The sequence below is a fragment of the Bos grunniens genome, chromosome 3 (assembly GCF_055505025.1).
Source record: "Bos grunniens cultivar Pamir isolate PY7600 chromosome 3, Bosgru_T2T1.0, whole genome shotgun sequence".
In the NCBI taxonomy this organism is placed as follows: Eukaryota; Metazoa; Chordata; class Mammalia; order Artiodactyla; family Bovidae; genus Bos; species Bos grunniens.
Window position 1 is genome coordinate 105,509,091 of NC_141167.1, and position 15,035 is coordinate 105,524,125.

The 15,035-nt window shown below is 47.5% G+C and overlaps 1 protein-coding gene across 3 annotated transcripts in view; it reads left to right on the forward strand.

Annotated features, from left to right (window-relative positions):
* The window catches only part of IL6R (interleukin 6 receptor), a 52,729-nt gene extending 38,498 nt beyond the window's left edge, over positions 1 to 14,231 (forward strand). For all 3 annotated transcript variants that reach the window (XM_086392955.1, XM_086392959.1, XM_086392957.1), the window contains 4 exons: positions 959 to 1,002; positions 2,344 to 2,413; positions 6,174 to 6,267; positions 12,354 to 14,231. In XM_086392955.1, coding sequence (XP_086249081.1) covers positions 959 to 1,002; positions 2,344 to 2,413; positions 6,174 to 6,267; positions 12,354 to 12,600 — 455 coding nt within the window. In that variant the 3' untranslated portion in view covers positions 12,601 to 14,231. The remainder of the gene's footprint in view (positions 1 to 958; positions 1,003 to 2,343; positions 2,414 to 6,173; positions 6,268 to 12,353) is intronic.
* The last annotated feature ends 804 nt before the right edge of the window (positions 14,232 to 15,035 follow it).

The window sequence follows — 15,035 nt, forward strand, 5'->3', positions numbered from 1 at the left end:
CAGCCTACCAGGCTCCTCCGTCCATGGGATTTTCCAGGCAAGAGTACTGGAGTGAGGTGCCACTGCCTTCTCTGAAAAAGGGGCATACAGGAGATTAAAATGTTAATGGTGCTTATATCTGGCGCTGTATATCCTTCCATTTTTTTCTTTCTGTGTATGAATATATATTTGTTGTTGTTGTTGTTCTGTTGCCAAGCCAAGTCTGACTCTTTGTGACCCCATGGAGTGCAGCACGACAGGCTTTCCTGTCCCTCACCATCTCTCAGAGTTTGCCCAAGATTATGTCCATTGAACTGGCGATGCCATTCAACCATCTCATTCTCTGTCACCCTCTTTTTCTTCTGCCCTCAGTCTTTCCCAGCATCACAGTCTTTTTCAGTGGGTTGGCTGTTTGCATCCGGTTGCCAAATTATTGGAGCTTCAGCTTCAGCCTTAGTCCTTCCAATGAGTATTCAGAATATATATTATGGCATATCATATAACATGGGCTTCCCAGGTGTCTCTGTGGTAAAGAGTCTGCCTGCAATGCAGGAGTCACAGGAGACATGGGTTTGATCCCTGGGTCAGGAAGATCCCCATGGAGAAGGAAATGGCAACTCACTCCAGTATTCTTGCCTGGATAGTCCCATGGTCAGAGGAACCTGGCAGGCTACAGTCCATGAGGTCGCAAAGAGTTGGACACGACTGAAGCAACTTAGCACACCACACGCAAAACTTTGGATCACACTATATGGACTTTTTCTTGTCTCACATTTTTCATTATATCATATTCTTAGTTGTTTTCTGAGATATTTTTAAAGACTATTGCAATGTATGATTATATCAGAATTTGTATGGCTAGTCCTTTAGGGTTGGATAGTTGCTTGTTTTCAGCGTAAGATTCACTATGATTAATTTTATTCTATCAGTCGGGACTTCAGGGTTCATGAATAATTAATAATGACTATTCTATCCACAGAGTCCAGGAGTTCTACTACGACCAAGCTGCCCACCTCCACGCAGGTGAGCTCATGTTCTTATAAAAGGGTCATGGCGACAGCACCTAGAGTTGAGGGTTGTGGGCTGGCGTCAGGCAGAAGTTGACTCCAATTGCACCTCTACCACTTACCAGAAATGTGGCTGTGAGCAACTGGCCTGAACACAGGGGCTCTGTAAAGCAGGGGAAGAGCAGTTCTCACTATATCCCAGTGATCTAGGCCACGTAAAGTGTGGATTGGCTCTGGCCCGGCTCACTGAGCAGCTGTGTGTCTGGGGGCTGCTGTTTCATCTCTGAACCTCTGGGCATCCCGATAGCTTAGCTTGTGTATCTGTGCTCTTCCCCTATGGACTCCTGGTGTCATAATTTTCTGAAAAGAGGATTACTTCTGAAGCTGCTTAACAAATCCTTGTGTAATCCAATTTCCCATTCAACTATATCTCATCTCCTGGTCCTTAATTCCCTCAATGCTAAGCGGGGAGGCTCAGCCACTGCTGGAGCTGGGCAGCATGGGGAAGAGCCAGGGTCTTGCATCTTGGCCATATTGGATGCAGGACTGTCCAGGCACCAGCGGGAACAGCTCCAGGGTGCAGCCCACACTCACGGGGCTGGAGGGTGGAGGGAACTGACACTGAGAACTTGCCACGCCTCACTAGGCTCTAAGCCTGGCATCTCCTCCTTCATTTGACCTTTATGATCACCAAGATTTGGGTGCCCTAATGATCATGCCTGTACTGATCAGTCATGTCTGACTCTTATAGCCCACCAGGCTCCTCTGTCCATGGGATTTTCCAGGCAAGAATACTGGAGTGGGTTGCCATGTCCTTCTCCAGGGGATCTTCCCAACCCAGGGATAGAACCCACATCTCTTATGTGTCCTGCATTGGCAGGCGGGTTCTTTATCACTAGCACCACTTGGGAAGCCCATGGTCATGCCTACAAGGGAGGAAAACTGATGCCCATGTGGATTAAGAAATTTCCCCTGCCTTCCATAACTAATAAGTGGTGGATCCAAGATTCTAGCCTGAGCTTTTCCCAGTAAGTGGTAGTACCCACGCCCTGGCACCAGACCCATAATACATCTGCTGTTTCAGGTTACTTATTGAGTATCTCCTCTGTGGAGGGGGTGTGCCCTTAAGCTCCTGGTGGAGAGACATGTGGGAAGAAATCCCTACCCTGAGTAGGTGAGCTATAGATACAAGTAAGTTGAGAGTGATGGGTCAGACAAGGAGAGGTCCATGAGCTGGAGAAAGGATTGCCATGGGTGGATCAGGCAGGAGGTGAAGGAGGAGATAGTGTCTGAGCTGGGTCCTGAACGATGGTGGAATCTGCAGAAAGAGGCTCACAGTGAGGAATATTTCTTTTAGGCACCTACTACTACTGAAGATAATGAAAATATTTTCTCCAAAGATTCTGCAAAAACAACCAGCCTCCCAGGTAAGGACTGGATATTTTTGAGTTTCTGTTGCTTATGGGGCACAAAAGAACTTGTCTCTGCAGAAAGTCCTTTCTTTTTGGAAGTGTTGGCAGAGGGCTGGTCTGCTTAATGAAAAGGATCGATGGCAGAAATAGTCTTTTATTACTTTATACTTTCAAGTTTGATATCGTTAGCTAAGATATCGTGAAGGGACCGTAAGAAGAGTAAGATAAATCAGTAAACAACGTCACATTTGGCCCAGAATACAAATGAATGTGCTACAAACAAAATTACTAAAGTCTGTATTGAAATACCCTTTTGAGGAATGAAATAAATCTTTGGGAAGGCCTTCATTCCAATGCTTCTGATTGCCTATACCTGCAAGACTAGGGAAACTTAGTAACGTTTGCATCAAGAAAGATCCCAACCAGGGCTTCCCTGGTGGCTCAGTGGTAAAGAATCCCCCTGCCAATCAACTGGGGAGACATGAGTTTGATCCCTGATCCTAGAGGAACCCCCATGTTGCAGAGAAACTAAGCCTGGACACCACAACTATTGAGTCTGTGCTCGAGTGTCTTTGAGCCACAGCTGCTGAGCCCACATGCTGCAGCTGCTGAAGCCCAAGTGCCCTAGAACCCATGCTCCACAGCAAGAGAAGCTACTGCCACAAGAGGCCTGCACACCGCAACTGGAGAGTAGCCCCCGCTTGCCACAGCTGGAGAAGAGGTCACACAGCAACCGAGACCTAGCACAGCCCCCAAAAAAGGAAAGGGAAAGATCCCAGGTCCTGTGTTTGCTTTACTATTAATATATGGATGGGACTCATGGAGTCCAGACTCTGGAGGCTCAGCAGCTGAACGCATTCACCTGATGATTCTTGGGCTTTCTGAGGGAGTCCCTGGCCTCCATACCTTTAACTGGGCAGATTCCTGCCATGCCTGGCTGCCCATGCCCTGCCATTGCTATTGCAAAGCCCCACCTAGTGTAGTGAACTTAGGGGGACCTGCCAAACACCTGGGGCTAAGCTCTGCGTGCACAGCTGGGAACTTGGAGTCGAACCCATCCCTGCTCTCCCGGAGTCTACCATCCAGGGGGTAGGCTCTGGCAAAGACTAAAGCGGTAACTAGCAGAGTGGAATGTGGCCAAAAGGGAGCCATAGGTAAAGCAAAGGGGATTTAGAGTCCTGAGGGAATCATAGAAAGTTCACAGAGGAGGTGCCATTTGAATGAATGGTGTGGGTGGGACAGCAGGAGGTTGGGGCAACAAGCAGTTCAGGGGATACAGTGGAGGAAGAACCCTTGAGTCTTCTCTAGACACTCTCACCAATGATCTGTCTAATCCAGCCCTGTGTCTTTAAAGACCGTCTATGGGCTGATGACTCCCAAATGTACAGCCCCATCTCTGACCTTCCCATGAAGATCCAGCCAGACTGGTGTATCCAACTACCTAGGTGACATGTCCACCTGATACCTACCAAAACTCTCAGACCTGACGTGTCTAAAAGAGAATGCTTGATGCCTCCCCGCCTCTTCAACCCAAAAATGTTCTCATCCTTCTTCCTCATTTCAGTAAAGACAACACCTCCTCTGGGTTGCTGAGGCTGGAAGGTGAGACAGGCTTCCTCTGCTATGCCTCATCCCATGTCCCGTCCTCCAGCAGGCCCTGCCAGTTGTATCCTGAGGTTTGTCCAGGAGCTAACCACTTCTCACCCCTCCACTGCCAACACCTGGCCCAGTCATTGGTGTCTTTTCTCCAGGAGGACTTTAGGGTCTGCCTGCTGGTCTGTTGGCTTTTAGTCTTTTGTTTTAATATTTATTTATTTATATGGCTATGCTGGGTCTTAGCTGTGGCACTTGGATTCTTTTTAGTTGTGGCATGTGGAATTTAGTTCCCTGACCAGGGCTTGAACTCGGACTCCCTGTACTGAGGACGTGGAGTCAGCCACTCACCCACTGGATGTCCCTCCTGGCTTTTGTCTTAACCCCCAACTGACTCTTTTCCAGCCAAAAGCCAGAATGACTCTTAAAACACAAATTTAAGCTCTTCTTGGCTCAACACCATCTTGTCTCCCAGAGTAAAAGCTGAAGACCTAACAAAGACCCTAGTCTCCACGAAGTCAGGCCCTGATCTTGAGGTATCACCTCCTCCTCTCTCTTGCTCATCTGCTCTGCCTTCCTCACTTCCACACGTGCTCACCGCATGGCCTTTGCACCTACTGCTTGCTCTGCCTGGATGCTCTTCCCCTGACCTCCCCTTGGACAGCCCTTTCATATATCCAGGCCTCTGCTCAAATGTACCCCCTCACCCCCCTGCCCAGGGAGGCCTTTCCCAATCACCCAATTTGACAGAACCCTCTACTGTCACGCTCCCCTTTCTATGCTTTTTTTCCATCATTGCCTTTGTCAGTGCTGACATCTTATTAGATATGTATTTGTTTGTCTGTCTCCCTTGATTAGACTGTAAGATCCAGGAAGCCAGGAGTCTTTCTGTCATCCAATTATCTGTATCCCTGAGGCTTAGAACAAAGCCTGGCACGTGACGGACACTCAGTAAATATTTGTTGAATGAAGGAAGGAACAAATACAAAAGATGATGAAGTATTAGTGAAAGAGTAAGCCAAGCATACACGAAATGCCTGTCTCTGCCAAGAGACGTGGGACACACTGGGAGACACCGGCCCTTGTGGTCAGTGCTAAGGCAAAGCCTGCATCTACTAGACACTTGGAGTGATGACTGGCATCCCATCTTTATCAGCAGTGGGTACCATTTAGGGTGGAAGAGCCTGAATCCGAAGTCCATGAGACTGTAAGTGTCTGCATTTTCAGCAGAAGGGAATGGTGATTTGGCTTAGACTACTCTCTGTCTAGCCCAGGGTCTGTCTCTGGCAGCCAGGGGAAGGAGCTTTCTCTGGAAGGAGATGGTTGTTTGTGAAGCTAGTTTGTTTTCACATTCATTCAATGAAATATTTAGATGGGCCTGCTTTGTGCAAGGCACCACGTGAGGAGTTGGAATGTTAAAAGTGAAAAAGACACACATGGTCCCTGCTTTCAGGGAGTTTAGGCTGGAGGTGGAGCTGGGGGAGTAAGCAAGGCGGGCCAGCGTGGAGCAGGATCACTTCTCAAAGGGAGTGCTTCTCATCTCATGTGAGATTCAAAGGCCAAGCAGGGGGACTGGCCAGCAAAGGGGAAAGGGTGCAGCAAGGATGGATGAGCATTCTAGGGGAGAAGAGAACGCGGGTACAGGAGAGGGAATATGAGTGAGAAAGATGGACTGAAATTCAGATGGCTGGGGCTTGCGTACCAACTGGGGAGACAGGTGAGAAGTGATGATCTGGTGGGGACAGCTGCACCCAGACACTTGATTTAAAGCATCCGCACCTCCAGGAGCTGCTGTCAAGGAGGTCCCCTGAGGCTCTGCTTCTTGCACTCCCCCGTGCCTCGTGGGGCCGGCTGAGTGCCACTAGAAAAGCTGCTCTGAAAGTGAGTGGGAGTCTGTGGCTGGCCGCAGGCACTCAGAAGCTCTGAGCTGGAGGTGTATCTCTTGCCAAGTGGTGGCATCCTGGGGTCTGTCAGACTGTGCTGGGGGAGACCTTCTAGAGTTGGCTTTGGCCAGAACACTGACAAGTTTGCCAGGCAGAGCTGTTTCCTCCTCTAGGGGTGAGGTTCTTTTGAGGTTTTGGCAGCACCTGCGGAGTGGTTTATTTTTTTTTTCCCCCTTCTTTCCTCTACTCCTCTTCCTCCTCTTCTTCCTCTCCCTTTTACTTTTTTTTTTTTTTTCTAGTGCAAGATTCTACTTCGGTACCACTGCCCGCATTCCTGGTGGCTGGAGGAAGCCTGGCCTTCGGGACCCTCCTCTGCATCGGCATCATCCTGAGGTGAGAAGGGCCCCGGGGTGGCCCCGCGGCATTCTCAGGCTTCACATCTAGCTTTGCCAGTGCTAGGATGGTGGCCATGGGTTGGAGAGCCACGAGTGGATTCCAGATATATTTGAGAGGTAGAATGGAAAGATCTGATGACAGCTTAGATGGGAAGGATGAAGGAGAGGAAGGAATCAAGTCTGACCCTTAAGTTTCTGGCTTAAGCAGAACAACCAAGTAGAAAAACAATGCTTACATCTTGGTAGCACTGGGGAAACCCCAAGTGGGCAAGTTTGGGAGGCCATTCAGATCATTGCCACCAGGCAGATGGTAGTTGGGGCCATGGGAGAAGATGGGGCCAAAAATGTCATCTGTGGAGTACAACTGGAATATTGTGAAGAGGAGGAGCTGAGAAAGGGACTGAAAAGGAGCAGCCTGAGAGGGAGCAGAAGAGGCAGGAAAGCCTGGTTGTGAAAGTGTGTGTTAGACACTGAAGAAACACCTTAGGCTCTGAGATTGCAACATGAACATACCCTTCCTCTCCTAAGAGCCACAGACTAAAATGAGTAAAGTACCACTTGAGGAGCACCGCAGCAGAAGTGCACGGGTAACTCTGAAGTGCCTGGCTAGACTACCTCCTTGGGGATATTCTGTGTTTTAAAATAAGCAGACGTAGTGGGTCATTTTTAAATGTCCTATCCTGGTGCCCCCCTCCAGTCTTGGTGAGGGCTTGGTTGGCACTCTGGTCACTGCCGTGCCATGCCTAATCATCCCAGTCTGTCTCCACTTAGTCACTGGTGTTGCCATTCATTCCCAAGCTTGCAGAGAAGTCACCTAACAGAGCTCCCAATGAATGGGCAATAAAGAAAACTTCCAGTACTCACGATTTTACTGCAGGAACTGGCAATTTTGCATATGCTGAAGCCCTAAAGGAAATGAGGCTGGGCTCTGGCTTCGGATGGTGGTAAATTCCAATAATAATATAAGGAGAGGAGAAATTCCATCCTATGTCTTTCTGTTTTTCCTGTCTTTTCCCTTGTTTGTAACTTGCAAAGATTCTACCCCGTGATTGTGAGAGGTGGTCTTTGAGGTGTTTGGGAAGGACGGGTAAGACTTTAGCAGACAGCTTTTCACGTGCTCCACGAGACTCCACTCATTGGAGTCTCACAGTGACCCTGAAATAACTTAGCCACCAAGGTGGTCTGGGTTGGAAGATGAGGAAAATAACAACTCACACTGTGTTTGGGGTTGTTTTTGCTTTGATTTTTCAATGAAGTAGCAACCAAGCTGTTCCAAGGGTGTGCAGAAGATAAGGTTCTTAAAGAGTAACTCCCTGGAGGAGTCAAGAACTCAGTCTTTTATATCTTTGGGCCAGAGAGGGGCCCTGCCAGCTTTCAGAGGTCTTCCTACTCCCTTCTAAGGGATTCTTTGCCTCACCTCAGATACCTCTTCTTTCTGTATCTGTATCATCTGGGTTTCAAATGGACTTTCTCATAATCCACCAGAGACCCTATAGAGCAGTGGTCCCCCACCTTTTTGGCACCAGGGAGCAGTTTTGTGGAAGACAGTCATGGACCAGAGGGTAGAGGGGTGGCTTCAGGATGACTCAAGTGCGTTACATTTCTGTGTACTCTATTTCTATTACTGTTACATCGGCTTGACCTCAGGTCATCAGGCATTAGATCACGGAGGTTGGAGACCCCTGTTCTAAGGGATTCCTTGCCTTACCTCAGACACGTACTTCTGTGTTCTCTTTATTTCTTTATCATTAGGGCTTCAAAAGGTCTTTAGCATAACCCACCACAGGCTGTGTAGAATAAATATCATGATTATGATTTCCTCTTGACAGGTGAGGAAATTAGAGCTGAAAGAAAGAAGGGTGATTACAGCTAGTCAGGGTGAGGCTAAGGTTCAGACTCACAGCTTATACTTCTTGGTTAGGGCCTTAGGGGTCATTTAGTCAAACTCTTGAGTTTTACAAATGACACAACAGTAACGACAGGTAAGCTGACTTGCCCAGGAACACACACTTTGTTAATAGCAGAGACAGGACAAGGACTCGTGTCCCAAGAGTGCCTGCCCACTGCGCCAGCCTGCAGTCGGCTAAGAGGTGGGCCTAGTCCTATATGTCCACTGTCGGCCGGTGGCCCCGCTAACAGGCGGTGCTCTCCTGCTGTGCTGTTAACCACTGGGAGAGAAGTGTTAGGCTGGGATCGGCCACAGCGCTCATCACAGCCCTGGTTTGCTAATGTGCTGATGGTGCTTGTACACTGGCTGGTTGCTGCACAACCAGAGTCCCTGAAGGCACAGTGCCATGTGCAGAGAACATAGCAGTTATTTATTTCCTAGCCCGATGAGTTTCCATCCTCCTGTATAAGGCTAATTTATTTGGAAAGAGGCCAGTTAATTTCAAACAGTGAAAAATCACACTATTTCCAAAGTCCCCCATGTCAAAAAAAGGAGTATCAGTAGGGGTTTCCCTGGTGGCTCAGTGGTAAAGAAGCCCCCTGCCAATGCAGGAGATATGGGTTTGATCCCTGGTCCGGGAAGATCCTACATGCCACAGAGCAGCTAAGCCTGCGTACCACAACTGTTTGAGCCCGTGCTCTAGAGCCCGGGAACCGCAACTACTGAGCCCAGGTGCCACAGCTACTGAAGCCTGCAAGCCCTAGATCCTGTGCTCTGCAACAAGAGAAGCCACCGCAATAAGAAGCCTGTGCATGGCAATAAAGAGTAGCCCCTGCTCCCTGCAACTAGAGAAAAGCCCACGCACAGCAACGAAGACCCAGTGCAGCTAAAAAAAAAAAAAAATGAGTATCAAGAGATGCTGCGGGAGCCTGGGATACCAAAACGGTTAGGCCACCGTGACCACTGGGGTGGCCAGATGATCACAGTGGACAGAATGAGAGGCAGATGGAGGAAGGCAAGCCCACCCCCTGTGACACCATCTTTCTATTTTTAGTACATTTATTTTGTGTCTCAAGCAAAGCACAGTATTTTCCCAAGTATTTTTCCATCAATATCAGTGACAATTTTTAAAAATTTAAGTGTGCTGTTGAAAAAGGTGTACTATCTTTTTAAAGGGATGTTGTAGCTTAAAAGGGCCATTCTCCCCACTGTACTTCCTGTGCCCCACTGTGCCCCCCATTTATAGCTGTTTTATGCCATTGGGCACTGGGAAAATAGGATTTTCATAGCAGAGAGTTACTTTTCTGCACATTTATTTAGAATGGCTAGCACTATTAGATGAGGACTTCCTATGTATATGCCTATGATTTAAATCATTTTGTATTGAATGTATTGTTTCATTTCAGTATTTTAAAATCACACTCTCCCATCTCTGTGGTTAATTATAAGTGTTTTATAAGTTTTTAAAGTGTTTTTAAAAAATCTCTTTTAGTTGCAGAACCTTTTCTTAAAACAAACTATTGCATGCATACATGTTCAGTTACTTCAGTTGTGTTCGACTCTTTGTGACCCCATGGACTGTATAGCCTGCCAGGTTCCTCTGTCCATGAAATTTTCCAGGCAGTGCTCAGACACCTGTCAAGGGCAGGGCAGTGCCAGGTTTGACGGACCACAGGCTCAGAGGTTTCTAAGTCCCCTTTGAGCTTAGTGATTTGCTGAAAAAGTCGCATTCACTCCTCAAAATATTTCAAAAGAAGGAAAGCTCACCTTTCTCAGTTACCCATCCAGTTGAAAAAATCTGAGGACAGAGACTGCTTTCCATGTGGGTTAAGTAACATCAATAGAAACTTTAAAAAAATTGTGACACAGGATTATTTCCTAATATCGGCAGTTTGGTGAATACTGACAAATAGCAAAGAAGGACTGATGCTGAAGTTGAAGCTCCAGTACTTCACCTGATGCGAAGAGCTGACTCATTCAAAAAGACCCTGCTGCTGGGAAAGATTGAGGGCAGGAGAAGAGGGTGACAGAGGATGAGATGGTTGGATGGCATCCCTGACTCAATGGACATGAACTGGAGCAAATTCCAGGAGATGGTGAGGGACAGGGAAGCCTGGTGTGTTGCAGTCCATGGGGTTGTGAAGAGTCAGACACAACCTGGGGGCTGAACAACAACAAAGCAAGGGAGAAAAATCACACATTAAGCAAAGATAGCGACTGTTAATTTTTAAAATGTAAAAGTCTGACAAACATACAGGGAAGTGCAGATGTCATAAGTGTACAGTCCCATGCATTTCCACAAAGACACCCATGCAGCTGACACCCAGATCAAGAGCGCTTTACATTTAGATGAATTTTCTCCAAGTCTTTTTCCTCAGCATAGTCTCTTGTTGGTTTGTTTTGGCTGTGTGGCATGATGGTTACCCAATCAGGTGTTGAACCTGTACCCCCTGCATAAGAAGCAAGGAGTCTTAACTACTGGACCACCAGGGTTTGTTTCTCAGAGCCATGATTATTCTGTATCCATAACTCTGAATCCTGCCTTTTAAATAAATGTAGCATTAGTTATAAGCACTTCTTATTATTACAATTTTTTGTAAACCTCACTTTCATCACTTATCCATTAGATGCATAGACCCAAGATCACTTAACCAACCTCCTATTATTGGGTGGTTGGACTGTTGTTTTGCTTTTATAAACAAGACTGTGTTGAACATCTTTGTGCATAAAGCTTTTTCCATGGCTATGTGCTTTCCTGAGGGTACAGTCCCAGAAGTGGAAATCTTGGATCAGAGGGGCTGAATGTTTTGAAATCCAGAGTGTAACGACTCTGTCTTCAGTTCTCTCACGAGAGAGGATTCCACCCAAGAACCCAGCATAGCTCCAGTAAGCGCCCTGCTGTGTTCTCTTCCTGTGCAGTGCCTGAATGGCGAAGCCCAAGTCACATTCTGCAGACTGTTTGTTCCATTTGGATAACAGGCTAAGAGCCAATGGCATATGTGGAGCCAGCTATCAATTATTTATCATAACAAGGACAGGAATAGCCTGTCGATATAAAAAGAAACCTAAGGAAAATCCCCAAACCTTGTTTTTGATGTTGGTTTCCCCTCTCCCCTCCCAGCCCTTCCTGAAGTAGCTGACATTTGGTAGAATTGAGAGAGACCACTTTGCTCCCCCTTTGGGGTCAGTGGGCAGTAAGTTAGTAGGTGACAAAGTGGGAAGCGGGGGTGGGGGGGAAGATGGGCTGCCCCGCTCGACTCAGGGAGGAGCCCTGACTGTACCTTTGAAGATTGCTATCACCATCTCATCTTTCTTTGGGCTGTCAAGTGACTTTTCTCAGTTACTGAGCCCTGGCTTTGGGCCCAGAGTGGAGCAGGGTGAACGAAGCTGTGATCAGAGAGATGTCTATCTCCTTCCTGTTTAACATTGACTTTCCTGTCAAATGAGTCACTCGTGCCCAAGTGGTGCCCATGGCCGAGGCTGTGTGCATGTGCCAGTGTGGTGGGAGGGGACCCAGGGGTGTAGGGAGAACTGGGGACTATGAGCATATTGGAAGCCAGAAGTGAAGGAGGGGTGTTGAGGGAGCAGGACAGTCCTTTTCCTTCCCCACTGAAAGAATACTGTCTCTCTTTTTTTTAAGTAAATGGATTGAGACTGAGAACGTGTCCCTCTGGGCTGCCTCTATGGTTGTGTCAGTCTTTCAGTCATGTCCGTGTCTGACTCTTCATGACCCCATGGGCTGTAGCCTGCCAGGCTCCTCTGTCCATGGGATTCTCCAGGCAAGAATACTGGAGTGGGTTGCCATTCCCTTCTTCAGGGGAGTCTTACATACTCAGCAATCGAATATAGGTCTCCTGCATTGTAGATGGATTCTTTACCGTCTGAGTGGAGCAGAACAAAGAACAAATTAGGTTCTCAGGTGCTACAAAGAGACACTCAAAACCTCAGTTTCCCCATTGGTAAATTGGACCCACCATGCATACCTATTCCCTTGGGGTATTTTTGATAGCTCTTCAGAGGATTATGTAGCTCCTGGTGACAAAAAGCAGCCAATGAATAAATAGTTATCAATCCTTGGAGCTGAGACCCAAGAGTGCCAGCCCACAAGGGCAGCCAGCTGTTGGTGTTTTTCTCTTGGGTTTATCACAGCAGGAACTCAACATTTGCGTGGTTTGTCTTTGTGTGTCTGTGTGAAGGTTCAAGAAGACGGGGAAACTGCAGGCTCTGAAAGAAGGCAAGACAAGTGCACACCCGTCCTATTCTTTGGGCCAGCTGGTTCCTGAGAGGCCCAAGCCTACCCCAGCGCTTGTCCCCCTCATCTCCCCACCGGTGTCCCCCAGCAGCCTTGAATCTGACAACACATCGAGGAACAGCCGGCCGGATGCTAAGGGCCCTGGAAGCCCTTATGACGTCAGCAACAGAGACTACTTCTTCCCCAGATAATGGGTAGGCCTAGCAGCCTGGGGCGTCAGGCCCCTGGACTGTGTGGATGCTGAAACATAGACTGGCTTAGCACAAGTCGCTCCTCACTGCCATGCCAGCTTATCTCAGGTACTCGGGGCCTCTGGCTTCACCTTTACAGAAGCGCCTCACAGAAAATTCTATGCTGGGTGAAAAAAAAGATTTGCTGTGTTGGTTGAGTTTTGAATCACCCTGACCCCAATGCCCTGATTACAGGGTGAGAGTGAACTCAGGCCCCCGTGAAGAGATGGGTGTCAAGACTCTACTGGCCACTCAGGTGGGCAGAGCTGGGTGACTGGGGAGGTTTGGGACTGCCCCGGGGCTTTGGTGTGGATGAGCCACTGGCCATCCGCGCATCCCCGCCCACCACCAGGAGCGGCAACCTCAGACGGCTGGGATAGATTTCTAGCCAGACTCCCCAAGTCGCTTATGTCTTGACCCTTCTCTTCTAGCTCAAACTCTAGAAACCCAAGTGCCTTCAAAATTCCGTTTTTTCTAGGCCTGAGTGTGGGAGAAGGTCTCTTGTGCTTTTCTTTCCCCCGCAGCTGAGGTGGGGGCAGACAGTATCTCAGGGCCTGATGGTTTGAAATGGAATTATAATTAGTTCCTCATCAGCATTTTCTGAATGTGAATGGTCGTCCTAGGCACTTGCTGAATCCAGAAGCGAGTGCACTGGCTCGAGTTCCCTTTTTGGATCCCAGGACTTCAGGAGAGGAAGGAGGGGAGTGGGGCAGGGTCTCCAAGCTATCTGTAGTGGCTTTGCTGAGGGGGCTGGAGGCCTCTGCACACCGTCCCCCCACTTCCCCGGTTCCCCAGAAGGAGAACTGGCATCAGGAAGGCTTCTGCCAGTTGTGAAATCAGCATTGCCTCGCTCCAGCTTTGTTTATTTTGTTTTCAACTGAGCCTGAGTAACCAGGGAAGATAATATTTATGCAAAAAGACAAAAGAACCTGGCAAGAATGGATTTTAATGTGGTTTTTAAAAAACTGCTGACTCTCTTATCTTCAGAGGGTAGAGCATCCAGTATTAGTTGAGAGTCGGTATATAAATAACAGGCGAAAGGCACAATGACTTTGTTTAGCATAAAACTGAATCAAGTGACAAAGGACGAGAAAAGATTTTCCCCTATAAGAGAAGAGACTCTGTTTTCATTCTAAATTTTGTTTTTGCCTTAAAAAGTAAAAAAAAAAAAAAAGAGAGAGAGAGAAAAAACAACTCTGCCTCTTTTCTAATTTAGCGGAAAAGGCAGCTTGTTACTACTCCCCCAGGCGGTCGAGAAGGAAATGGTGTCCAGCTCCCAGGTCACAGTGCTGGGAAGCCAGCGTCCCACGATTACTCAGCAGGTCAGCTGAAAATCCCCACCACTGAAAGCCATGAATTCTCCGGTATCAGACGAGGTTCATTTAAAAAAAAAAATCCTAACCTTGATGCCTTCCTCTTTTTAGTTAGTTCCTTGAATGTGATTGTGTTCAGCAAGTATTGGAGCATCGACTGAACGTCGAGGCGTGACACTGTGCCAACCACTGCGGTGTACTTTTCTGTCTAGGCTTTGAAAATTCAGTAAGTTAGTGGTTACCTAGACAAGCACCCTCAAGTATCCTGGGAAGTCCCAGAAAGAAGCTGTGATTAAAATCTGTCGTGCAACCCACCACTAAAAATGTACCAGACCACAACACTTTTCTAGTAGTCTCCTGTTTTAGAACAACCACCAGCACCAGACAGGTGGGAAAAGGACAGAAATGATCATGTTTTGTTTACTGTTTGCCGGGCTCAAGCTGTTATGACGTTGGGCGACGTGGTGACTTTCATTGCTGGCTTTGGCTGTAGCTTTCAGACTCTGTTGCTGCCTTTGGCAACTAATCTGAAGTTGACAAAAGTGAGGCAGGTGGTTTTGTTTTGTTTTTCTCTCAAGTTTTCGTGACTGAGACCAGCAAAAATGCTGTTAAAGGGAAATATAGAAAATGAGAATCTGCATGAGACAGGATGATTCTCTGCCCACAGTTAACTCTTGACAAAGTTTTACCCACGTGTAATATTAGCAGAGCCAGGCAGCGGTGCTGGTGGAAGATGTGAAATCCAGATAGCTCATGATTGCTGAGAGCTAGGCAGCTTTGATCTCCAAATTGTTATTGCTTTCATTATTATTTGAACGGAACTGCCTCCCCCCCCTTTATTTTTTTATAAGCTAGTATAGATGAAGGAAAAATATATGTCTTCTCTTGCTCAGTGTACATAGGTATACACCCTATGCTCTCTCTGTCTTTGAATCTATGGTCAGTGAATGTGTGTTTCAGTTCACAGGTCATTCTTACCTGTGTTTCTACAGCACACGTGTGATGCTACTCACCTAATACCTGTAGCAATCTGCTACACAGCCAGAAGGAAATGTTAGCCCAGCGACAATTTTTTATTACAGA